At 49.1% G+C, this 24,683-nt stretch overlaps 1 protein-coding gene across 1 annotated transcript; it reads left to right on the forward strand.

Moving 5' to 3' along the window:
- Nucleotides 1–17,013: 17,013 nt before the first annotated feature.
- Nucleotides 17,014–23,870, forward strand: LOC135459592 (serine/threonine-protein kinase PAK 3-like). Its single transcript, XM_064735795.1, has 13 exons — nt 17,014–17,092; nt 18,035–18,072; nt 18,511–18,637; nt 18,697–18,708; nt 19,607–19,741; nt 20,421–20,484; nt 21,117–21,165; nt 21,475–21,587; nt 21,846–21,963; nt 22,712–22,811; nt 23,093–23,289; nt 23,386–23,523; nt 23,769–23,870. The coding sequence occupies exons 1-13, from the start codon at nt 17,014–17,016 to the stop codon at nt 23,868–23,870; spliced, it is 1,272 nt and encodes a 423-aa protein (XP_064591865.1).
- Nucleotides 23,871–24,683: the final 813 nt, after the last annotated feature.

Genomic DNA, 24,683 nt, shown 5'->3' on the forward strand with positions numbered 1-24,683 from the left:
AGCAGCCAGTGCCGAGCCCGGCGCAAGGTGCTTCGCCCGAGCTCGGACGCCGTCCCCGACTCTCCCGGACTCTGAGCCATCCTTCCCGCCCCGGGTCTCCCCGCTGATGCTGCTGCAGCCGTTTTGCAACAGCTTTGGTAGGGTTTACCCTTCCTCTTGTTCCTGTGCTCCCTCCCTTGTCCTTCTCCTTTGCCCTTTTATCCCTGGTCACTGTTGCTACCGAGCACTATGCATGAAGTTTTAAAATAACTCTTTACTGGGAGGAGGGTGCGGGACGCCATTGGATTGCATTTCGCGTCGTTGGCGCCCAGCCCGACGAGAGGACGAGATTTGGCAGACAGCACGACGTGTGTTGTATTTGCATGAGCGTGCCTGGGTGCTTGCCGATGCCATGTTGTCTGAGACAGGGGCAGAGGAATCTTTACCAGGCAGTTTTCATATCTTTCCTCTCTCCCCGCTCCCTAGCCATTCTCCCCCAGTACTCTTCCTCATTTTCCCTGGAAAGTCTTGCCGTGGTCTGTCCTTCTCCACTTGATGCACTGGAAGGAAGGAGGCTCTGGAATTTATTTCAAGCGTGTGTTCTACTCCCCAGCTCAGCCAAAGCAATTTTACACCTGTTTGGCTTGTTTGAACATTGCTTCAAGAAATATAAAAGTACAGTTTTTGCTACTTTAGGAAAATAAGGCATGTTGAAAAGGGTCATTGGCTTTCATAACAGCCTTTGCTCCTTTTCAGAGAAAGGTGCAGAAATAACTTTTGGAGTTGCACTTTTATTACATCTCTTTGTTTGTTTATTTATTTTTTAAAAACCTAAACATTCAGTATTTAGAGTGCTCCTTACCAATAAAAAAAAATTTGAAGAATCACAGAATGTTCTGAGTTGTGTTAAGAATAAGAAGCTTGACTAGGCCAATATTCAAGCAGCAATCAAATTATTATTTAATATGGTAAAGTATGAGCAATACAGCGCTGGGTACAGTGGGGGAAGTTTTCTCTACAACTGCACATCGATAATTGATGGTTACAGGTATTTATAGGGGTACTCATCAGTTTTTTTCAGCAGTTTCTATTTCCAATTTTTTACTCATCAGCAATTTTTATTCCAAATTATTACATCACAATTCTATACGCTATTGTGATTTTAATTTCTCAGGATGTATCTCAAAGGAGTATCCCCAGATGGTGACGGTCCAGTTTCCGAAAGAAGAAAGACGAATCCCATCTGGTGAGGTCCAGCTCCCCAGATGTGGGTCCACCTTTAATTGCAGAGACTATAAATCTAACAACAGTGATGTCCAGCTTCCCCTTGGTTGAAACCATAAACCCTTGAGGCAATGTTCATCTTCCTTTCTCAAGCTGTTTTACTCTGCTTCAATAAGGCACGAGATAAGCATGTTTCCTTTATATATATGTTCTAAAGCTATAGTTTCAAGGATACAAATAATATTCTAAAATTATACTTCAAAAGGTTATTATTGCAGAGCTTTTTATGGATTAAATGCAAGCAAAAAGCAACACTTTTAACACTTTAATTCTAATGCTCCTAAATCAACCAGGGTTAATTGCAAACAAAAGATAGGTTCAAAGGCCTTTTCCCATGCTTTATTTTCCTCAGTTATTATTAGAATTCACAGCTCTCCCATTGTCGGGGTCCACACATTTCACATTCACAAATACACACATCGCCTCTTTGTACCTGACACGAAACACAGCTTTGCATCTCACAGTTGGAAGGACCCACAAGGATCATTGAGTCCAACTTCTGGCCTTGCACAGGACATCCGTAAGAGTTACACCATATGCTCGAGCATATTGTCCAAAGGGTCCTTGAACTCTGACCAGCTTGGTGCTGTGGCCACTTTCCTGGGGAGCCTGTTACAGTGCCCACACCCTTTGTATGAAGAATCTTTTTCTAATGTATAACCTAAACCCCTAACACAACATCAGGCCATTCCCTTGGGCCCTACAACTGGTCACTACAGAGAAGAGACCAGTGCTTGTCCCTCCTCTTCCTCTCACAAGGAAATTGTAGATTGTGATGACATTTCCCCTCAGACTCCTTTTCTCCAGGCTCAACAAACCAAGTGACTTCAGCCACTCCTCTTATGGTTTCTTCTTAAGACCCTTCACAAGTCTCATGGCCCTCCCTGGATACCCTTTGACAGTTTAACATATTTAACATAATTTTGTGCCCAAAATTGCCTCAAGGTGAGGAAACCCCGTGTGCAGAGCAGATCGGAACAATCCCCTCCATTGTTCAGCTGGCCATGCTGTGCCTGATGTTCCCCAGGACACGCTTGACCTTCTTGGCTACCAGGGCACTGCTGACTCATGTTCAACTTGCCATCGACCAGGACTTCCACGTCCCTTTCCGTGGTGTTGCTTTCCAGCCTCTTGTTCAGCAGGTGGGGAAAGTTCATACCTATGCCTGAAAATAAATACAAGTAAGAAAAGACAGAGCTGACAGACTTGTCTTGATGGGGAGAAGTATTGCTGCTCATTCAGTTGCTCCAGGTCAACCACTGGAATTTCCAATCAGGAAAGTAGCATGTTTTCCATTCCTACATTTTAACAAAAGTGAAGTTATTAAAACTTATGCTGACTTGCTCTCCTTTATCACTGTCTACATGGTTCAAGACATAACTCTTTAATGTTGTTCTTTAGTCTGGTTTAACCTGCTTTATTTTTTTAATATTTTCTTTAACAGAGGGAAACAACATTTATAATACAAGCAATCACTGTTAGTAATTTTGTGTACTCCAACTAGACTTGTCAGCTGGTCTATTTGTGTCATTATCAATAAGACATTGATGTATGGCAAGTAAATTTCAATTTTTGCATTTTTAATAGTGAGTCCATGGCAGTGGTGTCCATTTCTTCTTAAACATACAAAAATATACATGTTCAAATTCAGTGAAGAAGTTATGTTCATGTTCTCAAAAACTTTGGAATTTTATTAAGTAAAAAGTATTATCAGAAGAAATCTTACACTTCAAGCGAATTTTCTGTAATCCCCATTTTTGGGTTGTTTTCTCTAAATACTGCATCTGACCAGGAATTTGTCCCCTTTATTCATATGCAGATAATGTTGACTTCTATTAAGTCATAGTAGGCCCCACAGTTGTTCCTTTTTTTTTACTCAAAGCACTGGCTGTAAGACCCCATGAAACCTTTTAGCCAGCTCTGGCAGGAAGGGTATGATGACAATTTGCATTCCTCTAGCAAAGAGGAATTGCGTGTTTCTTGTTCCTGTTAGCATCAAGGTGTTATGTTGCCTCTGAGAGTGCAAAACACTCTTCCATTCAGTAGTGATAATATAATATTTATCTGGAATGTCTACCTATGCTTCTAAATATAATGTGGAAAAAAAAAAACCAAGAAAAAGTCATGGAATATCAGTTAAATTCTACTTTCACTCAAAATCCAATTTTTGAGGATATTTAAGCAGTTGGTGCGAACACTATATTTTGAATGCCACAGATGCCAAATGTCTTTGAAAATGTGTCCTTTGAGGTCACATTAATGCTTTGTTCACAAAGCGCATGTCCAGAGCTGTGAAGTAGTCATCAGATGGGTGGTTTTGTTTTTTTCTTCACTGCAGTTCACCCTTCTGCAATTGCTTAGCTGTCTCCACTGACTACCCATAGTAGTGAACCTTCCTGCTCTGAAGTTTCTTCATTGGGTGGACTGCCTGCCAAAACAGCTGGGTTTAGGAGTAGCGCTTTCATGATCTAGCCTAATTGACTGGAAAAGTTACTCTACTTATTGCTGTCACCCTACCATGAATTGGAAACACCTCTTTACAAACATGCTATTTGATGTCAAGCTTACTGCCTCATCTGTGTTTCTTTTTAAGCTATCTGCATTGATAGAGGAAAATGAATGCTCTCCTTTTCCTGCTTTCCTAGATGATTTTCACTTAAGCCCCTGGGGTTTCTGTGAAATCTAATCCATTCTGTAGAGCTGCCAGTATTCCAATACCTGAGATTCCAATATCTGAGTATTCTAGTTCCTCACTGTGTGCATAAAATAGACTAGAGGCATCATTTTTGTTTTGGAGACAATAGTAAATTGACATGCTAGTCATGCGTGCCTTGGTTGTATATGCTTCTAGTGCTAGTGTATATGTTAGTGCTTCTATACCCTTCCTGAAACCGTTTTTTACAGAAGGGGTGAAAAAGTACTAAAATTGTCTGCCCAGGAATATGGCAGTCACCATCCTAGATGTGTTTAAAAAAAGATTGGATGTGGCACTCTGTACCACAATTTAATCGAGGTGTTAGGGCATGGATTGGACTTGATGATCTTAAAGGTCTGTGACTCTGATAAGGGCTTTCTTCTTCTGTGGCTGTAATTTACCTTGCAAAAAATTCCTTTTTCTCTTTTAAAAGTTTCTCTCTTTCTGACATGAAAAAACTTTCTACCAAGAAGATCATTGGACTGTTCCTGAGGATCAGTCAGGGGCTCAACTTAGGAGAGTCTTCAGTGGAGAACATTCCTTCATGAAAAGTGCAGGTCTTCAAGGAGCCTCATAACTACCATTCTCTTTTGCCAGAGTAAATCTTCTCTGAGAGTGTTCTATGACCAGTCACAGAGCTCTGGTTTTCCCTACAGAGTGGTGTTTGGATGCAGAGAAGTTGTGCTCTGAAGCTCCCTGGCCTGTTTTCCCAGAAACCTTTCTGACCAGGTAGCTACAGGGCCCTTTCTGTCCCCTCAACTGCAGGGAACAACATGGTTGTGCCATCTGGGCACAAGCCTTGATTTTGCACAATCTTCTTTGCAAATGCAATGCTCTTTTTCTGGGCTTTTTTTGGAAACATTTCTGTTGCTGTGGCTGCAGAAGAAATTCCTGTGGGAGGAGGCACTCCCAATATCATCCTGGATCTCCAAGGCCCTTGGCTAATGAGGGTGCACAGGGTCAGGGAAAGACAGTAAGAGAAGGGAGTGAAAGCAGCCCCTAGATATTTTTTTCAGGGATATAGCAATTTATTTCTTTTTTCTTTAATAAAAACTTACTGAAGCCCTGCTACTGCTGCTGATCGGGTGGTCTCTTGTGGGGTTGTGGATAGTCCAGATGGCTGGCAGACCTCCTCCTCCTTCTGGAATGCCAAGGCCTCCTGGGCAAGGCGTCCCTACCCTGGCTGGGAGTGGAGGGGCTGTCAGCTTGAGCAGAGGGACGTGCCACTGCTGCTGGCTCCAGCTCCTCCTGTTCTGCAGGGATGGGAGCAGATGGGTGGAGGGTGTGGAGGACAGCTTCTGATATGCTAGGTTGATCCTCCATGCTGGACCCTGCCAGGCTGCTGGCAGGGGCTGCCTGTAGGGCAAGATTTTCTTCCTGAGGGCTGAGGGAGATGGGCACAATGCTGTTGGCCTCCTGCCTGGCAGGTTCCTCTGCCACTGCCTCCTCCCTCAGCTCCTCCTGCTCTGCAGGGGTGGGAGTAGATGGGCGGAGAGTGTGGAGAACAGCTTCTGATGTGCTGGGTTGGTCCTCTTCACTGGAGCCAGCAGAGCTGCTGGGAGGGCTTGGGTGGGGAGCAGTAGTATCCATCTGAAATCTGCTGGAGGTGGACACAGGATTGTTCTGTGAGACAGCATAAGAGTGTAGCAGCCTTTGGGCCTCTTGTGTGCACTCATTCACAATGATGCTGATGAGGCCATGGATCAGAGGTTCTGTATGTTCCTCAAGGAAGTCCTGCAGCACGTGGACCAAGACATTCTTAGCTGGACCACAGAGGGACACGGCATGCAGGACAATGCTCTCTGCAATCCTTGCCATCCACCATCTAACCCCATACTTTGCCTCCAGCTCTTGGCGCAGCCAGGGCACCACAGGGTCAAGGAGATGCTCTTCTCTTTGGAAAAGTTCTGCCCACACTCTAGGCAGGAGGCCACCCACAGGCTCTGTTCGTGCACCCTGATGCCCTGCTGCGCGTAGTATCTCCCGTCGAGCACGAGAAGGGGACTCCACAAAGGGGCTGTTTTTAACCAGCTGTCCTAGAGTTATTCCTGTCCAGCTGCTGGCATTTACTGACTCTTCAGAACTTGTGAAGACACAGTCTATATAGCTGTCTGTCTGCACAGAAAACCTGACAGCCTCTATCACTTCTCTGCAGAGCGGGCACACTCTTTGCATCTCTGCCCAACGCATAATGCAAGCCAGGCAAAACTGATGGAGACAAGGCATCACGCAAGTGAGGTCATCTCGAGCATCGCGGCAGATGGGGCAGTTCCACTCTGTTTCTGTGGCCCTGTCTATAACGTTTGGCAGTCTGGATTGAATTAAGAATGAGAAGATGCTCCCCATTGCTGGCACTGGCACTCCCAAAAGGTGTCATGCACTGCAAAATGGGGATGCTGTGGTCATGAACTGTCCTGGGAAGGGGAAGGGGGAGGATGAAATGCTCAGGCCCCTCAAGGAGAACCCTCCCAGCTCCCCAAGCCTGAGCACTCATTCTGTGGCCACCCCAGGGGGGCATTTACCTGCACAACTCACCTGTGCTGTGCCCAGCTGCCTGAGCCTGGCAGGACTGGGGAAATACTAATGTGGGCTCCTGGATGGGTACTAAGAGCTGCCTATGGCAGCATGCAGCACTAGAAAAAGCCTGGATTAACCCTCTAGACCTCATGGACGTGTTCAGTAGTAGTCCAGGCATAATCCAGACTGGGCCAGGCTCTGGCAGCGTGTAAATATACACAGTAAGGGACACAAGGAGACAACCAGCGTGGTGATGTCACAGTCCACTGCCAGTGATCCACTTCCACTACCCTGTAACATCACAATGGGATGTCTAGCTCCCATTCAGACCAACACAGCATGTCAGAAGTTGGTCTCCATAGATGTGACAGTAATCCCCTAGAGAGGAGGCCCCTAGGCCCTGGATTCTTCCGCAGCCTGCAAGCCCCATCAGAGTAGTAGTAGTGCTTTCTCATGCAGACAGGACAATGGAAGAAGTACTGAAAAAACAGCAGTCATGCTTATAGAGCAATCATGAGTGAAAGATTGGCTAGGCATTCCTCATGCAAGATGAGGAAAACTCCAATAATGCCTAGTACTATATCTGCTCACCAGCAAAGGGGCTTTGACCCCAGAAGTGAAAGTCTCTGGTGGTGGGATTGTTACTGCCAAGAGTGGCTCCTGAAAGGTCACACAATAAAGTTTCCTTAATGCAGTTAGAGTTCAGTTTAAGCAGAGGAAAAAAGAAACCTCTATGCATTGATATAAAAATAAGTATTTTAAGAGGAGAGGAGGAAGAAAGGGAAAGATATAGCAGATTATGGATAGGAAAAGTAGGCAATACCAAAAGCACTGTTCATATGAACACTACAGGGATATTTCAAATAAATGAAAAAAAAACCAAAATGAAACCAAAGCAAAACCAGCCCTAAATCCAAACAAAACAAAATTAAAACAAAACAAAACAAAAAAAAACAAACAAAAATCCCCAACAAAACATAGAAAGGTTTATACACAATATTCTTTCAAACTTCGGAAACTTTGTTTCCAGGTGCATTCAGTTTATATAGTGATTGATACTCTTTAGAGAGCAGGAAAAAAAATTAAAGGCATTTGATGAAGGAAAGGAAAAGCCATATTAAGCATGTCATGTTTTTTTTCTGATATTCCTTCAAAATTCCTACCACAGGTAACTCTGAACCCAGAGAATGCTAGTGGGTGGGATGAACTGACAAAGTTGTAGCTTTGTGACTTGTTTCTTAGCAAGCAGCAAACACCATAACTAAACAGGCATGACTGCTGTGCAGCATCCTCAGGGCCATTGGCCCTTGTTGGCTTTTCTGATCAAGTGGGCTGCTGTGAGCCCCCAGGGTCACTCTGGTAGAGACACCTGAGCCATCTGTAGATGTGACTCAGCCCACAGGCCCTGGATGGGGAGAATGTGTTCCTAGAGGAGGCGAGCTCCCCTGGCCAATAACCTCACACAGGCAAGAATGGGAGCAAACGTACAGCCCAGAGGGTAGTCGTCACTGTCATCCCAGGAAAAAGCAAAGTGCCAGAAGGTAGAGGAGAGAGTGACCCACCCCAAAGCCCAGCTCTGCAGAGATACCTACTGCCCTTGTGCTCTCTGCAGGGCCTAGCCAGAAAAGGCATCTTTGAGTGCAAAGCTTCTCATGGTTAGCCTGAACTCCATACCAGTGCTCCACCTGAGAAGCTTAAGGTCTTGCTGGAACAGATGAAGTATTTCTCAGTAGTCATTTTTCAGATTAAAAATGTAGTTTTCTGATAAAATACACAGAATCCTATAGAATCATCCAGGGTGGAAGAAACTTTCAAGATCATCTAGTCTAATCATCAACAGAGCACCGCTATAACCATTCTTACACCATATCCCCAAGTGCCACATCCAGGTACCTCTTAAATGCTTCCAGAGGTGACTCCAGCACCTTGCTGGGCAACTTATTCCAGTGCCTGAGCTCTCTTTCAGTGAAAAGAAATTTTCTAATATCAAGTTGATCTTTCTCTGCTGCAACTTAAGGTCATTTCCTCTAGTCCTTTCACTTGAGACATGACAGAAGAGGACAACCTGCACCTCACTACAACCTCCTCATAAGACATGACTTCATCAGCTCTGTTGCCCTTCTTTGAAAACACTCCAGCACTTCATTTTGCATTTTGAAGTGAGGAGTCCTAAACCGAACACAGAACTCAAGGTGTGGCCTCACCAGTGCTTAGTACAATGGGACAATCACTTTTCTAAACTGCTGTCCTGTGCCTTATCCTCTTTCCCTTGAATGTAGTTTAAAGCCCTCTCAATTAGCTGTGGTAACTCATGGGCCATAATACTTTTCCCTCTCCAAGACAGATGGATGCTGCCTGTCACCAGCAGGCCTGGTGCTGTGTGTACCACCTCATGGTAATAAAACCCAAAATTCCACTTATGGCAGCAGCCTTTAAGCCTGGTTTCTTTTCCTGTTCCTTTCAGTATTGGTGCTGGTACTGAAGGAATGCAGGAGAGTAAAACCTACTCTTTTGACCAAAAGCCTCAATGCCCCAAGTCCTTTTGATTATCCTTTAATCTCTTCACTTGGACAAATAATAGAGGTTAAAAGTCAGAGGGTTGTACCAGATCAGGGATTTCCTTATGTGAGGGATTTTCTCAGGGATTACTCCTGTGTCTTCCCAGAGCACCAGGGAGGCAGCAGACTTCCCTGTGGGGTGGGTCCAGTTGGCATATTGGGCCCTTCTTTTCCCTCAGAAGGGAGTCACCTGCAACAATTTGTTTTGCACTTCCTCTGGAGGAAAAAGGAATTTTGTTTGAACATTGAAATATTTAGGAAATTCCAAATAAATGTTTAATTTTGGATAGAAAAAAACTTAGTCTTGGCCTCCCAAGGTGTTCCATGTTATGGGGTGTTCATGAGGGAGAGATCCCACTTCCAAATGGGTATAACAGATGTAGTCACTCATAGCATTCCAAAGTCGTGTATATCAGTACTTTTCAAACAAATTCAATTACAAACTTTCCTTTTGAGATGAACATGCAGTCTTGATGCTAATCAGATATTGAAATCCTACTTAACTGCTGTATAAACCATTCTAAATTCCTGCTGATCAGAATGAAATTTCAGTATATCCTAGCTTTTTCACATTTGTCTTTAACCTCAGGCCCAGTTGTTCAGTGTTGTAAAGTAACTTTACTTTCTCTCTGAAACATTTTTTAAAAAGCCCCAGATCCAACCAAAAAAAGTATTTTTCATTAACATTTTTTCTATATCTATGATCTGTATATGTTAACTTTTGCCTTGGCTGATTTTGACGTAGTTGTTAAAATTTGTTTTGTAGAACAACTTTGTCCATAAAAAGACATCTTCCTGTTTATGCCAATGGTAGAACTTTTAGTCCCAGATGAAGTAAACTCTAATTTATGTACTTCTGCTGGGAGCCATGTAACAGCAGAACAATGAATTATGGGGGTTTTTTGTGGTTTAATTTTTCTCTAAAAGGCAGATAAAAAAAAGAACTGACTTTAGCAGCTTGAGAGTAATTAGAGAGACTAGCAATAATTTAGGAGCTTATGAAAAGCATAAGCTGAAGATTTTCAGCCTTCAGCTGTTAACGTTTAGATGTTGTAAGTGTACGCTCTTTACCAGGTCAGGGCAGTTACCTCCACAGAATTTATGAGGGACTGGATTTTGCATTTTCAGAGACTAGTATTGCAACTCTATTTACACTAGTAGAGTGCAAATCCTAAATCTCAAGAAATGTTGTGATTTGGAAAGCTGAGGACAAGGGCAAATTCTAAATCAGTACTTTATGCTTTAAGAGAGTTTTTCTTTCTATCATCTTCCATTGAGTTCTGGATGCTCCTTATTTTCCTATTTCTTGTTCACAGGAACACAGATCATGCTACTGATTTCCACTTGAACATTGAGACCTTGACTGTAACTCTTTCAATGAGGCCATCCAGCCAATTACTTATCCATTGACTGTTTCATTTGTTAAACTCATCTGTCTCCAATTTAGCTACAAGAATACTGCAGAAGACTTTGTTAATAGCCTAACAAAAGACCAGGTAGATGACTTCTGTGACTTTTCCCTTTTCCACTGATGCAGTTATTGCATTGTAGAAGGCCCCTGGGTTAGCCAGACATAAGGTGTCAGGACCTCTCTCATCACTCTCTACAACTAACTGAAAGGAGACTAGCAAGATGGGGCTGAGTTCTTCTCCCAGGCTACCGGTGACAGGACAAGAGGACATAGCATCGAGCTGTTCCAGGGTAAGTTCAGGTTGAACATCAGAAGAATTTCTTCATGGAAATGGTTGTTAAACGTTGGAACAGACTGCTCAGGGAAATGGTGAAGTCACCATCCCTGAGGTGTTCAAGAAACAACTAGATGTGGTACTTGGTGCTATAGTCTAGTTGACGAGGGAGTCATTGGTCAACAGTGGCTCCTTTATTTTTCTCCTCGAACCATGCATCTATGGGGGGGAGCATCCTATGATGTCATCACTGAGTGGTAGAAGGTGACATCCCACTGTCAGATTGTAACATCATCGGGGATGGATTGTGACATCACAGCTCTCGCTAATTGTATTAGTGTACTGGCAGAACCTGAGCCAGTGTGGTTCCAGGCTTGACTCCTGCTGAGCAAACTCTGGAGGATGTAGCCAGGCTTCTTGCAGTGCTGGGTGGTGTATTGGGGGCTGTTTTCAGCAGCTCTTGGTGCCCATCCTGGAGCCATCAGTACTGTTTCCCTGGTCCTGCCTGGCTTAGCCACCTGGGCACCACAGGTGTTTGCAGTAGTGAAGGCTGGCTGTGCAGGAAAACATGCCCCTAAATTGGGGTGGGTGATTGGATTCTGGCACACAAGATGGTTTCCTTCTTGATGGGGCTTGGCATTTCTTCTTTCCCTCCCTGGGACAATCAGGAGGGCTCTCACGTAGTCATCCACTGCTCTGTGTGACACCAACAAGGAGGAGCAGCTCCTGGTCCTCAGGTCTGCCCAGCGTACTGCAGGGCACAGAAATGGCCATGGGAACAAACTGGAGTTGCCCTATCTGCCAGGGCACTCAGAATGATGTGGCTTCTGCTCTGCCCTGTCACCACCAGTTCTGCCTGGGCTGTATCCTGCGATGGGCACTGAGAAATCCATCGTGCCCACTCTGCAGAACACTCATAAGCTCTATCAGGTTCTCTGAGCAGAGTGAATGGGACTATCTACAGTGCGTCATCACTCCCTCCAGTGAATCACTAGAAGCCAGCAGCCAAGCAGGAGGAACTCCTGGAGAGTTGACAGTGGCTCCAGTGATGAGTGAAAATGGCTGCCATTACCCTGTGGTGTCCCCTCCATCTTCTCCACAGGAGACTCTATCCCGACCTCAGCAGTCAAGTGCAGGGCCAGAGTCCATGGTTGACATCCTGCCTGAGGTATGGGCAGAACTTTTCCAACAGCAGCAGCATCTCCTGGACCCTGTGCTGCCCTGGCTGTGCCAAAGGCTGCAGAGAATATTCCGGGGCAAGTGGTGGCTGGTACAGGCTGCGGAGAGTAGCATCCTGAATGATCTCTGCGTCTATGGTCTGGATGTGGAGACCTTGGTCCTGAGGCTGCAGAACAGCCTCGGGGAAGGGACGGCACAACTTATTCATGGTCTCATCAACATCATTGTGGGCCAGTGCAGCAAGGAGGCTCAGAGGCTGCTGCACTCCCACGCTGATGAGGGGGAGACCCACACGCCTTCAGCCAGCACTAGGCCTGCCAGCTCCAGCTCCAGCAGCTCCAGCTCCAGCAGCTCCTATGTGGGAATTTCTGCCAGCAGCCCTACAAGCTCCAACATGGACGAGGAAGCTGGTACATCAGCCCTCCATGGAATTTGCAGTTCCCCACAATCTGTGCCTGTCCCCACAGAGTGGGAACAACTCCAGGAAGAGCCAGGTAGGGCAGTGGTGGCAGGTCCCTCTGCTCAGGGCTGTAGCCACCGCCCCTCCATTCCTGGCCAGGTCAGGGCCTTCTCACCCAGGAGGCCCTGGCATGCTCAAAAGAGACGAGCCCCTAGTCCCCAGGATTCTCTTCAGTCCAGCGAGAGGCCAAGGCAGGGACCTGCCTGAGCCCTGCAGCCCTCAGACTCTTATCCTCCTTTCAGATGAAGTGATGAAATCTGGGGCCACTGAAGTCCACAGCATCTTCAGGAATTGGCCTCACCTAAGGCATTTTGAAGGGGAACACTCTAAAATGAGTTCTTCCCCTATGTTTTAATCCCTTTCCACCAATAAGGAGAAACTAAATACAAATGGATATAAGTAAAAAAATAGCAGTTTACTAACAAGCAAAATTGAAACAGGCAAAAATACCTAGAAAACAATCACTAGATACAGAATTGCTAAATCTCACAAACCCTCCCAGAAAAAGAAGAAATCCAAAATGGTGAAGTGCCCCTTCCAAGATGGCGCCTGACACAGGGAGATGGAGGGAAAATGGTGTCTGACTCTCCCCTCAAGACAGAGGCCTTCATAGGTGGCCATGTGGTCAGGGAGAGAAACAGAAAGGACAGCAGCAAACCCTCCCAGGAAGGTTGGATCTTACAGAGAAGTTCCAGTGGCAGATGAGAAGAGCTAGCATGTGTGGGGTCAGCACTGCCACTGGTTGCTTCCTCCTGCCTACTAGACTCCAGGAGCACTGGCACTGCTGTCCCCTGAGCTGTGCCTGTGATTGGGGGGGAAAAACCATCTGTTGGCACTGACATGGGGTGGCCTGGCCCTGGGACAGCTCAAAATTCACTGCAGGGTTTGAAATGGTCATTGTGAAGCAGTTTCTGGTTGGGAGATGCAGCTTTGCCAAGTTGCTACTGTTGTGAGCCTAGAAAAACCCACACTAAACACCACTCTGCCTTTGGCAAAATGACATCAGGAAAAAGAGGGCCCAAAAGGGCCCAGTCTACCTCAGCTCTAAGGCAAAAGCCAAGAAACAAGTAAGGCAAGAGGTAAGCAAGCCAAAAGGCAAAATGGGTGCTCTGCCTGGGTACTCCAACCTTATTGAAGGGACTGGCATCACCTCCACCTCCTCCGTGATCCTGGGTCTGCCTGTGCTGCTGCACCTTAAACACACAGTAGTAGTATTTGGACACAGATAGATATGGAATACTGTAAACTTTTTGGTCCCCCAGACACCTTCCCAGGTATTGCTTCTGACTATAATCTCTCTGAATCAAACTTGAGATTCCCAAGGATAATGATTTTAATTCTGAGGGATCCATCCACAGCAGGGAACTACCCTGGAGCTGTTGGTCCTAAAAGTACATAGTACCTTGGAGTGGTGTTTTAGATGTCAATTTGTAATTTAATGGATCAGATTAAGGTCAGGTGTCCAGCTGGCAGAAGGGCGGCCAACACCCAATTGCAAATGTGTGAGCACCCCTCCCTCGGCGTCAGAAGGCTTCGGGCTGTGCTCACAGCGGACGGAATCGCTGCTGGCCGATGAGAGTAGAGAGTCCAGACACTCACTGGGGACTTGTCAGATTTATTGTCAACCAGGGAGTAACAGACACCCAGGTGTTGAATCTAACATGTCTGGCAGTGAGTGACTTCGAACAAAGGGTGCAACAGGGTTATAAAGGGGGGAGGAACTCATGGGAGGGGTTTACAAGGAACCAATAGGGAAAGGCAAGGGAGGGGACTTAGGATAACGGGCATGAGAGAAAACCCAATAGAAACAATGTAAAGGAGGGGCCCTGGAGCCGCAGCCAATCAAGCCTCCCTAAGCACAGAAGATTCTGGCAAACTAGGAGGAGTGGGGAGTGATTGACTCGGCCCAGGGAGGAGAACAAATTCACATATAAGGAAACACAGGGGAGGGGAAATCATATAACAGAGAGGATTGACATAAACTGTGGCGGGAGTAACCAAGGTAACCAAATGACAGACAATACCATGGCGGGAAGAACTGGTGAGGGCAGAACCATTACAGAAAATGGGGGGAACAATACAGAAAATAGGGGAGTAATTAAATAAACTAACAGAACACACTACAACACTTGTGGGCTCAGTTGACAAGATAGAGCCATTTCAAGAATAAGCCAGACATGACAGTACTGCGGAAAACTCATTTCCTAAATGATGAGTTTCCCTGTCCAGTCTTAAAGGAAAATTAGACAGCTGGAAATCAATTCCTGTAATCGAGCTGAAAACCTGCAAGGTAACATTTACTCTGAAGTATAAATTTAATAAAGTTACATATAAAGCATAAAATGAATATTGCCAGGGCATCTTTATAATGGTATTCCACGTACTTTCTAGTGCTGGGAGAAGTTCCTGTGGTCAGTTTTCAGTCCTACAATTATGAAGTGTGCTTTTAAGCAGAGCACAACTGACTATTTCCATCTCATACAAGAAAAGTTATACAATGTTGCGGTGTGTTTCAAACTTTCAGGTCCCTTACCCAGGTGTGCCAAAACCCTCTCTTCCCCTTCTCCCTCGCCTCTTGCTGAGTGAGTCCTGTCAATCAGGCTTAACATTCCAGCAAAGGCGTTGTGTGGTTGGTCAGGTTCAAAGGATGCCCCTCAGGCCTGGGGGTCATTGGCCTGTCTAGCTGTCATTCTCCCCTGAGACCCTGCCCCCCTCACCTGGTTGGTGGCTCACCTGTCCCCTCCCCTCCCCCTGAGCTTAAAAGGTGGAGCACGCCATGTGTTCTGCGTTCTGTTGGAGGTCTTCCCAAGATTCAGACCTCTGTAACCATGGAATAAACCACTGCACATAACCCTCTGGCAGAATCCCTCCTTTTTTCTCTTCACTTTCGCCTGAAGCCTCTTCCTAAGGTAAACGGAGTCCCTAACAAGCCTGGACTTGTTTGGTGCCTAGCTGAAACCACCGGCAAGCTAAAGGTGTCTCTGGGGTGAAGCACCATAGAAGCCGCCTCTGGCTCAGCAGCGAGGCTCAGACTGGCCCAGGCACAATCTAACTGGTAATATTTGGATTCATATTCCAATAATACAAAGTAGCAGAAACAGTTGCATTTTAGCTGCATTTCAAAAAGAGGTGCTTTAGTACTTAAAGCCAAAGTAGGGGAAATGAGAAGATCTGTGAGTTGATTAAAAAGCTGTAAGGGAACTTTGCTCACAAAGCAGAGGTAAATTTGTAGAAGTTTGAGAAAATCCATTTGGGTAATCCCTGGTTTTGAAAGAGTTGGGTTAAAAAGTCAACCTGCAATACTGTGACTCAGAATGGGCAATCAAATCCTGGGGTGTCTTCAAGTCACCACTACTTGTGAAAAATCTCCTCAAAATAAAAAATAGCTGACATGTCCTGGGATGCTAAGGCAAATCTATTTCCTACTCACATGTGCTCTTCAGATCTTCCACATGGCAGCAGTGCAATCCAATCTTGTAAATCCAATATCTGAAGAGCCTGTTCTAAAGCTCCTCAAAGACACAGTCCTGTCCACCATCAGAGGACATGTCGGTGCTAAGTCACTACGAAAGCAAGACAAGACACGGCTCTTGACTCCACGGGTGAATAGAATTGATTTGCAGAGGAATTGCATGCACTTTCTTCCCCCTCCCACCCAGGATTTTCTTCCACTTTCAAGATGCCTCCTGGGTATTCCTAAAGATTTTCACACAGAAGGGAATGACTGCATCTCATTTGTATTGGGATGTGGCTACTCAAATTTCTGCAGGGAATCTTACAGGGAGCATGGAGTTTGGGCAAACATCTATCCCACTGCAACTTTGGACTGCTCCAAAGGGGCCTGCTTTGGGCTTGACGTCTGCAGGCCATAGCAGAGCACTGGGCTGGAGGCCGCTGCCAAAGCCTCGACAGAAGACAAGTGTGGCAGCACAAGAATCAGTGAACGTCCCTACCAGATCTTCTGAGACTCTCAGTTGCCAGAGAAAGAGCAAGCAGGACGAGAGGAGCTTTGCATCAAGATGTCAAGAGGTCAGGCTTTCCCTGACAAAAATGGGGGGTCAGGATCCAAAGTGAGTCAGAGCAAAGGTCAGCATCCCCTCACGTGCCAAGAAGTGCCTGCAGCCTGGAATAGTCCTGGAAATTTATTTTCTTTGCTTCGTTTACGATCTAAATGTCACTGAAGAAGTTAGGCTTTTCCAAACCAGCTAGGATGCCACCTAGAAGAAGCAGACTTGCTTTCAGTCAAAGCTTTTGGGAGCAAAAGTCATGTTTGCTTGCATTGCTTGGATGCCGCTTGGATTGGCGCATTTTCTGAGCTCCCCTGGGATGCCTTGAGCACTGCCTTTGTGAGTGAGGAGAATTTCCCAGGCTTTTCTTTTGCATTAGCCGTACAGAAGGTTGTCTTGTTGGGCACAAGAAAGCCACAGAGCAGCTGCCATTGTGAGGTCAAGCCAGAGGTGCCACGTCACAGTGCTGTCAGCACAGCGTTGTCCCGGTGCGCGCCAGGCCTGGTCGTCCAGAGCGGCTCTTCCGCTGGCTCCCTGCAGGAGGATCCTTGTGCTCAAGGAGCTCTCAGCAGACGGCCTGCACCCCGAGAGGAGTCTTGGCTTTCCCTTGGGTGGCACTCAGCGTGCAAACGCGCACAGCGCTGCCAAAATGATCGGGCAAGTCTGTGCCGCCGTTTGCACCGTCTTTTCTGTTGTCTATTCAGGCTACTACCTGACCCAGCTGACTCGTAAGTAAAGGTTTCTCCTGGGGCTGGCATCGCCCGACTTTTGCTTGGCTCTGCGCTTTGTGCCGCACCAGTGGCCCAGCTTCTTTGGGAACAAAATGGCCGTGAAGGTGGCACCGCTTTGGGCAATGTCCTGCCAGCAGCATCAGCTACAAAGGCGGCATCCGTACTGGGTGGCGCGTGCAGAGTATTTGCCATGCAACCTGCAGCGGTTGCCTTCCCTCCCCGGGAGAGTGCGCGGCAGCGGAGTCTGTCATTTCCTCAGCTTGCTGCTTCAAGCAAGACAAGCTGCAAATTGCAGACTCTGAGGGGAGATCCTCAGAAGTACTTCTACCAACTCAGTGCTTCTCTCCAGGAGTGAAGGAAAGCACCTTTTGCTCCATATTCTGCCCCTCAGAGGCCTTGGCTGCATGACTTGAGCCTTTGATGCTGTGCCAAGACTGCGATTGCCTTGGCCATGCAGCACAAAGTCCAGTGCAGGGAGGGTTTGCTGCTGAGCCCAGCAGCTGTTCCTGGGCTGCTTCAGCAGGGAGCTGCCACAGGGAAGGGACCCTTTGTGCAAGCTTTGCTGGGCTATCATCTTCAGCCAAGGGATGGGGATTAGGGCATGCCATTTAAAAGAATGTATATGGAAAATGCCGGAAAGGGAAGAGGGAAATGCAGCTTGAGCTGTTTGGGCACAGGAGAAGCTCAAAGTTTTGAAGAGCAGCGGGCATTTCCAGCACCGTCTTCCTATTGCTCTCTTGGCAAAAGAGGCCCAAATGTAGACAGAGGCTCCTCTAGCGTCCTTGTTGTTCTCTTGCTTGCTGTGGGAAAGAGCTGTTGCTCCTGGAGGCATGTTGGGAAAGGGAAATGCTCTGTGTTGGGACTGCCTTGTGCTGTGGGAGTGGCCAGCACAGGCACTTTTCTAAGGGCCTCTGGTTCCTTTTGCCTTGCTGGCTGCAGGTCACCTGACACGCGGATGGAGACAAGGCTGTCCTTCGGTGAGTGGCAAAGGAAGCTGTGACGTTGCTGGCGTGTGAGAATTGTGCAGCAATTCTGCCAGCTTGGCCTGTTGCAGCCGAGTGTGGAGTGCCGGCGTGGGAGGCTGAAGGAAAGGCCAGCCGCCCGGTGGCATCAGCAGTAGCAAAGGGAGCACTGGCTGTTTGCCGATTTTCCAGTGAAGAGCCTTTCAAGAGATGAAAGGCAAATGGGACAGCTCCAAGGCATCTTGCTGCTTCTAGGCAGCAGGGAAGCTGAAATGCACAGCAAGATGGAGTAGCAGCTCATTCAGCCTACTTCCTCGTGTTTGCGTGACTCAGAGGCCCACTTGTATCAAAGTGGATGATTTGCCTTTCTTCCGGGTCCTTTCCCAGCTCAATAGAAAGCAGCTCCTAAGGCACTGGCTTTTGCCCATCTCTCTCACTTCTGTCTGCCTGCAGGGCACAACAGCAGGGTCAGCAGCTCCTCTGGCTGCCTCCGTCATTCAGGAAGAGGCTGAAGAGGAGCAAAGGAAGATGAAGCCTTCGGCCGCTGTCCCTTCACAGCCTGAACTTGCAGAGCCAGTAAGTGACAGCTGAGCTTGGCACTGCCTTTGGTGCAGGGCCAGGCTACCCGTTTTGGAGCAGCCCTTGTTGCTCGTGGCTGAAGACGCTGGCGGCCGTGTGCCTGCTGTGGTGTAGTGCTGCTTCAGGCAAGCCGGGGAGCCCTGGCCAATGGGTTCTGAAGTTTGACATTTAAGCTGGGGTGCCGAGAGGGATGCGCCAGAGTGTCTCTCGGGATCAGACAGGAGGCAGCATTCAGTGACTCTCAGTGTAGGAGTCAGCCCCTTGTGGCCGTTGTCAGTGCAGGCTGCCTGTGGTCAGCGGACAGCGCGGCCCAAATTCACAGCTGACAGCCTTGCAGGGTACCTGGGAGACACTGGCCCCTGGAAAGGACCTGCCCTCTCCGTGGACTAATTAGCTTCAGGCTGTGCTTCACTTGCAGCCGGTCAGAGCAGAGTTTGGAGAGGAGAATCCTCGGCAGCCCTGCACTGTAGAAGGGCGGGTGGGTCTGGGCAGGGCTGGAAGGCGGCTCCCAAGGGCCGCTCCCTAAAGGCTGCCATGGAGAGGGGAAATCCGTGAAACAGATCAGAGAAGGGACCCGCTGCGGGCTTCAGAGCAGACCGCTGCGTGCCAGCTCCGGGCTGATGTCATTGCCCAGGAAAAGACAGGAGGAAGAAAGCAGCAAGGCTCTGGGGCCCTGCTCTGATTTCTTTGGGGATCTTGGCAGCCCCATCGATACCTTGTTGCCAGTGTCTTGCAGAAAAGCTGAAGACGTGGAGCATGGAGGTGGTCGGGAGGGGCTGGATGCAAGTAGCCTTTGGGCTTCTCCCGAAGGTGCCTTTGAGAAGGGGACATGGGAAACGCCCCAGCTGGAGAGGCCTGGCCGTGGCTGCAGCACCTTCCCAAGGCCTTGCTTTTGCCGTGCGCTTAGGGGGGGCACGTGTGCCAGCCACCCTTCTGACGGGCAATCCTTTCTTGTCGCAGCGCAAGACAGGCTCTGCCATTCAACCTGGTGCCGCCGGACCAGCATGGCCTGCAGCAGCCAGCTCAACCCCCGCTGCCGGCACTTCCCGCAGCAGCGCAGCCCAGCAGCCCGAGATGAGGGAGGAGCAGGGCCTGAAGACGCTGAGTACGTCCGGTGCATTTCTTGTCTGCCAGAGCAGGGTGTTGTGCGCGTGTCTGTGTGTAGGCTGTGCCAGATGCTGCCCCTCGGTCTCAGAGGCACTTACGCCTCTCTGCAGAAGGTGTTGTTGTGCTCTGAGGCAGCGCGGCAGCGCTCAGGGAGTCCCTGCTGCCTGTGAGGGCGGCTGGGCCTGGCTTGGCCCTGCCTGGGCTGCCTTCTGGGCCTAAGACAAAAGCAGAGATTGTTTCTGCTTGAGCAGAAGGCTGGCACCTAGCGGGTGACTATTGCCCAGGGAGCTGTCTGGCCCCAGCTGTTTTCTGGCTCTGGTTCTTACTCCTCCTCCGGCCCAGCCATTTTGTGCCCCTGGCAGTGGACCTGCCAGTGATGGTGGGTGTGAGTGCAGAGGCTGCAAAGGCCCTTGGTTACCTCTTGGGGCCCCTTCTTAAAGGCTCATCATTTTGGCTTATCGCGATGGCATGCTGCTCTTGAAAGAAATGAAGGCCTTCTTGGAAAGGCCACCTGATGAAAGGTGGAGAAGATGGCCCTCCACTGGCTGGTCTCAGCAGCTGGAGGCCGAGGGACCGCAAAGGGCCCAGAGCTGCGGGCAGTGGGGCTGCCTTTGGGACGCTCTGGGCGCGGCGTCTCTGTGTGCGAGTGAGCGCCCTGCACTGCTTTTGTCTTTCAGGGAGCGTCGTGAGTCCGGGCCGGCCAACGGGCAAATACACGGCATTTGAGGAACTCGGGCGAGGGTAAGCGTGATGTCAGCTCATTTTACAAAAGTGGGACCAGGTCTTTGGTGGGTGCAATATCAAGCGTGAAGTTAGGCAAGCTCCAATCCTGGTCAGGCTCTGGCTTGACCTCGTGTCGCCTGCCCACACTGCTTGGTCAGAGCAATCCAAAGGCCTCATCAAAGACAAGTTGATGCTGGCAGTGTCTTGCTTGCAGCAGTGAGGAGCAGGAGCTGGGAAAACCCCTGCCCCTGCAGCTTTCTGGCCTGAAAGAGCACCTTGCCATCCAAGAAAGGTCAGATTGTCAAGGACAGTCTTCTGAGTCAAATTGTTCTCCCTTTTTTGACACACACATGCATGCACACCCGCACAAGGAGAGACTTCCCCTTAGGTTCTGAAATGACCTGGCAGGGCGTGCGCCTTGGAGATTTCCAGCGGCCCTTGGTCTTCATACTGCACCTTAGTGCTCCCTCGGACAGCCTGCCCCGCATGGCAGAGGGCTCACGGGCTGACGTGCTGTCGGCCGAAGAGATGCTGCAGCCAGGCATTTTTTCTAAGGAAGGCGTCCAGGCAGCCTGGGGAGATCTGCTGCCTGGGCTTGCTTTCACTGCCAAAGGGATAAAGGTCTCTTTCTGCTGCTTTTGTCTTTCTAGGGGGTTTGGAGCTGTTTATAAAGCCCTTGACACCAGCAGCGGACAACAGGTAAAGTGCCAACAGCCCCATGCCGTTTTGCAGCTCTGGAGCGCTTTGCCCGCTGCTGTGAGCTCAGCTTGGAGCTTTGGGTGGCAGCTCCATGTCTGCAGCAGAGGCTGTTCCTCTGAAATACAGTCTAGGCTCAGGGGGCAGAATGCATTTGGGATGGCTTTTGGTGCTTCTGCTGAGCTCTGCTGTCTAGTGACAAGGCACTTTGGCCCAGCGTGCTGCCTCATTGCAGCAGCACTCGCTCCGTGCTCCTTGTGATCTCGAGCAGGGTGCGTCTTCTCAAGGTACCGGTGGCCAATGTCATTGCAGGTGGCAATCAAGATCATGTCACTCGAGGAGGAGATGTCCGAGGAGCTGGCTGCCAATGAAATCCTGGCCATGAGGGACAACAGGAGTCCCAATATCATTACCTACTTAGACAGGTTGGCATATTCTGGCGTCAATGTAGCTTTAGCTGGTGCAAGCGCAAAGAGACGATGCCCTTTGGTCACTGGCAGAGAACAGAGCTGGGGATGATTTCTCTGCTGGTCTCCAGAGCGTGGGAGGAGGTGGAGCTGGTGTTCAATAGTCTCTTGTGGCACACGTAGCTTGGAGAGCAGCTGCAAAATCCTGGCTCAGGCCCTGGGGTGACAGAGGCTGTGCCCATTCTGTTTCTCCATGCCGTAGTTTTCTTCTTTCAGCTACCTGGTGGATGCGGAGCTCTGGCTGGCCATGGAGTTCATGGACGGCGGCACCTTGTTTGATGTGCTGAGGGCAGTGTACCTGGAGGAAGGGCAGATAGGCGCTGTCTGTCGGGAGGTGAGGGATCCCGCTTGTGCTTGCCCAAGCCTGCCCGGATGCTGCTTGTCAGCTGGAGCTTAAGGAGAGCCGAGATTTCTTGCTCTCACCCTTCTTTTGCTGCTGCTGCTGCTGCTGCTGCCGCTGTCACGCCACACAGGAGAAGAAAGAGCATGGGAAGTGTACTGCCTGCCGGTGCCCTCGCACTCCTCAGGCTCTGTCCTCTGGCCTTGGTGCTCGCTCACTGGCTCAATTTCTCCTTCTTGCTCTTCTCACCTTTGCCTGGGAATGTTTGCCTGGAGCCTGTCTTTGTGCCCTACATTGCTTGCCACTGGAAGGCAGGATGCGGGTGGCAGAATTTCAAGCTGAGGGCAAAGAGCTGTCCTCAGCTTCAAAGGATAGCATTGCAGCCTGGATGGCCATGCATTCTGGACCAGCTGGAATGTGCTGCTGTCAGCAGCAGCTTCCTCTTCTGCTGCCACTAGGCTGCCCCAAAATTCTTTGCCGTGCTGCCACCCAGCCAAAGGTGACGCGCTTCCTACCGAAGGCCGGTGGAACTTTTGCGAGCCCAGATGCCTTTGCTTGGAAATCTAGAAAAAACTTCCAAGAGAGTTGAAGCAGCAAGCTCTTCTTTGTGACAGCACCGTGATGCTGCGCCCTAGCTCACAATTCCCTGAGAAAGCCGCCAATCCCGTTGAGCTCTTTGCCTGCGGGTGGGATGAAATCAGATCCTGCACGTTAACTTTCCCTCCCTCCTTTTCTCTTCCAGTGCCTGCAAGGACTGCATTTCCTTCATTCCCGCCAAGTCATCCACAGAGACATCAAAAGTTGCAACGTCCTTGTGGGCACGGACGGATCCGTCAAGTTGGGTGGGTGTCCCTGCTGGGCTGCAGCATGTCCAGCGTATGCCGTGCGCTTGCATTTTGGTGACGGCCACTGGGGCAGAAGCGCGGCTTGGCCAGTGCGTGAATCGTCAGGGTGGTTTTGAAGCGGCCGAAGCCTTATTTGCCTGGCTCCAGGCACGTGGAAGGAGAGCTCAGCTGCTTTTTCAGCTAGACTCAGCATGGCCTGGTCACGCTTGGAGTGGGCAATGGTTTTGGCCGCTTTGCCAGTGGTAGCTGGCTTTGACAGGCTTTGTTTTTGTCCTCAGGTGACTTTGGCCTCTGTGCTCAGCTCAGCCCTGGGCACAGCAAGCGCAGCTCCAGCGTCGGCACTCCCAGCTGGATGGCGCCGGAGGTGGTGAGAGGAGAAGCCTACGGCCCCAAAGTGGACATCTGGTCTCTGGGGATCATGGGGCTGGAAATGGTGGAAGGGGAAGCTCCTTACCAGCGGGAAGCCCGTCTCAGGGTAAGGCGCAGCTTAGCGAGAGGGCTGTGTGTGGAGAGAGCTGATGTGGCTAGCAAAGGAGCAGGTGGAGTGTCCTCTTGCATCCATGTGCTGTAGGTTTTTGAACTGATCGAAAGCAACGGGCCCCCAAAACTGCAGAACCCCAGGCACCACTCGGCTCTCCTGCGTGACTTCCTCCGCTGCTGCCTGCAGGCAGACGAGGACAGGCGCTGGTCTGCCAAGGAACTCCTGCAGGTAAGAAAAAGCAAAGGGGCACAGAGCCCTGGCAGCTGAGGACACCTGCATGAAGGGATGAGGAGGAGGAGGAGTGTGGGCCACGTGGCACAGAAAGCTGCCAGGACAGGAAGGCGCAGGGGGACATGCTGCCCTCGGTGCTCTTTGTGTGTCTTGCTGGTAGCCAGGGAATCCTGCCTTGAGCCCGCCGAGATGTGATCCTGGAAAGTAAGAGTTCCTTTCTTTGTTCTTTTTCCTCTGGGCAGCATCCCTTCGTGACCTCAGGCGATCCTGCCTCCAGCCTGGCTGCTCTGATCATCTCGGCCAAGCGAGAGCAGGAAGACTGGAGAGGAGACACCTGCGCCTGAGGAGGCCCTGATGCCCGGCCAGCCGAGAGGAGGGAAAAGGGGACGTGTCATCTTTAGGCAGAGCATCAGCCATCCCCCGAGTTTGAAGAGGAGCTGTGCCGTAGATAGGAAACATGATAGTGTAGATATTTGCTCAGTTTAGCTGTGAGGTTAGCTGCTAGGTGAGCTGTTAGGTTAGCTGTTAGGTTAGCTGTTAGGTTAGGTTGGGTAAGGTTAGGTTAGGTTGGATTAGGTTAGGTTAGTTTAGGTTAGGTTAGGTTGGGTTAGGTTAGGTTAGGTTAGATATGTTGTTAGGTTCAATTTAAAGCTTTGCTGTTTTTCTTTGTGCAAAAGATGAAAGTTTAAAAAAAGTTAGGAAACATAAAGATCAACTTTTAAGGACTATAGCACGTAGATAGCTTGGATAGTAGAGGATTGTTTAGCTTAGGATAGAGTGTTGTTAATTTAGGGAAGCTTTGAAGTAGAAATGAAAGAATTGTCATAATAAGAATTAAGCAGTGAGAGGAAAAGCTGGGCTGCAGCAGAAGTGGAGCCTGCAGGCGCTCCAAGCTGTCAGCCTGAGCAGGCCACCTGCAGGACAGAATGATGAAGATGGAGTAGCAGCGAGGGGATACTTTGTTTCAGCCCGAGTGTCAATAAAAGCCAAAAATACCCGGAGTGTTGGAAGACTCCCTTCCTTGCCAGGCTAAGTGGAAGACTCCCTTCCTTGCCAGGCTAAGTGGACAGTCCCTTTCAGAGGCCCAAAGAACATAGTGAGGTAGGCAGCTTTGCTTACCTTAAGTGTGCAATGCCCGTGGGAAGCTGAGAGACTTC

The sequence above is a fragment of the Zonotrichia leucophrys genome, chromosome Z, assembly GCF_028769735.1.
Source record: "Zonotrichia leucophrys gambelii isolate GWCS_2022_RI chromosome Z, RI_Zleu_2.0, whole genome shotgun sequence".
Classification (NCBI taxonomy): Eukaryota; Metazoa; Chordata; class Aves; order Passeriformes; family Passerellidae; genus Zonotrichia; species Zonotrichia leucophrys.

Bases quoted from the DNA above. Each gene is read 5' to 3' on its own strand.
- LOC135459592 (XM_064735795.1), top strand. From the start codon at position 17,014: ATGATCGGGCAAGTCTGTGCCGCCGTTTGCACCGTCTTTTCTGTTGTC. The intron at 21,964-22,711 runs GTGAGGGATCCC...TTTCTCTTCCAG, and splicing joins TAGGCGCTGTCTGTCGGGAG to TGCCTGCAAGGACTGCATTT. The intron at 23,524-23,768 runs GTAAGAAAAAGC...TCCTCTGGGCAG, and splicing joins CTGCCAAGGAACTCCTGCAG to CATCCCTTCGTGACCTCAGG.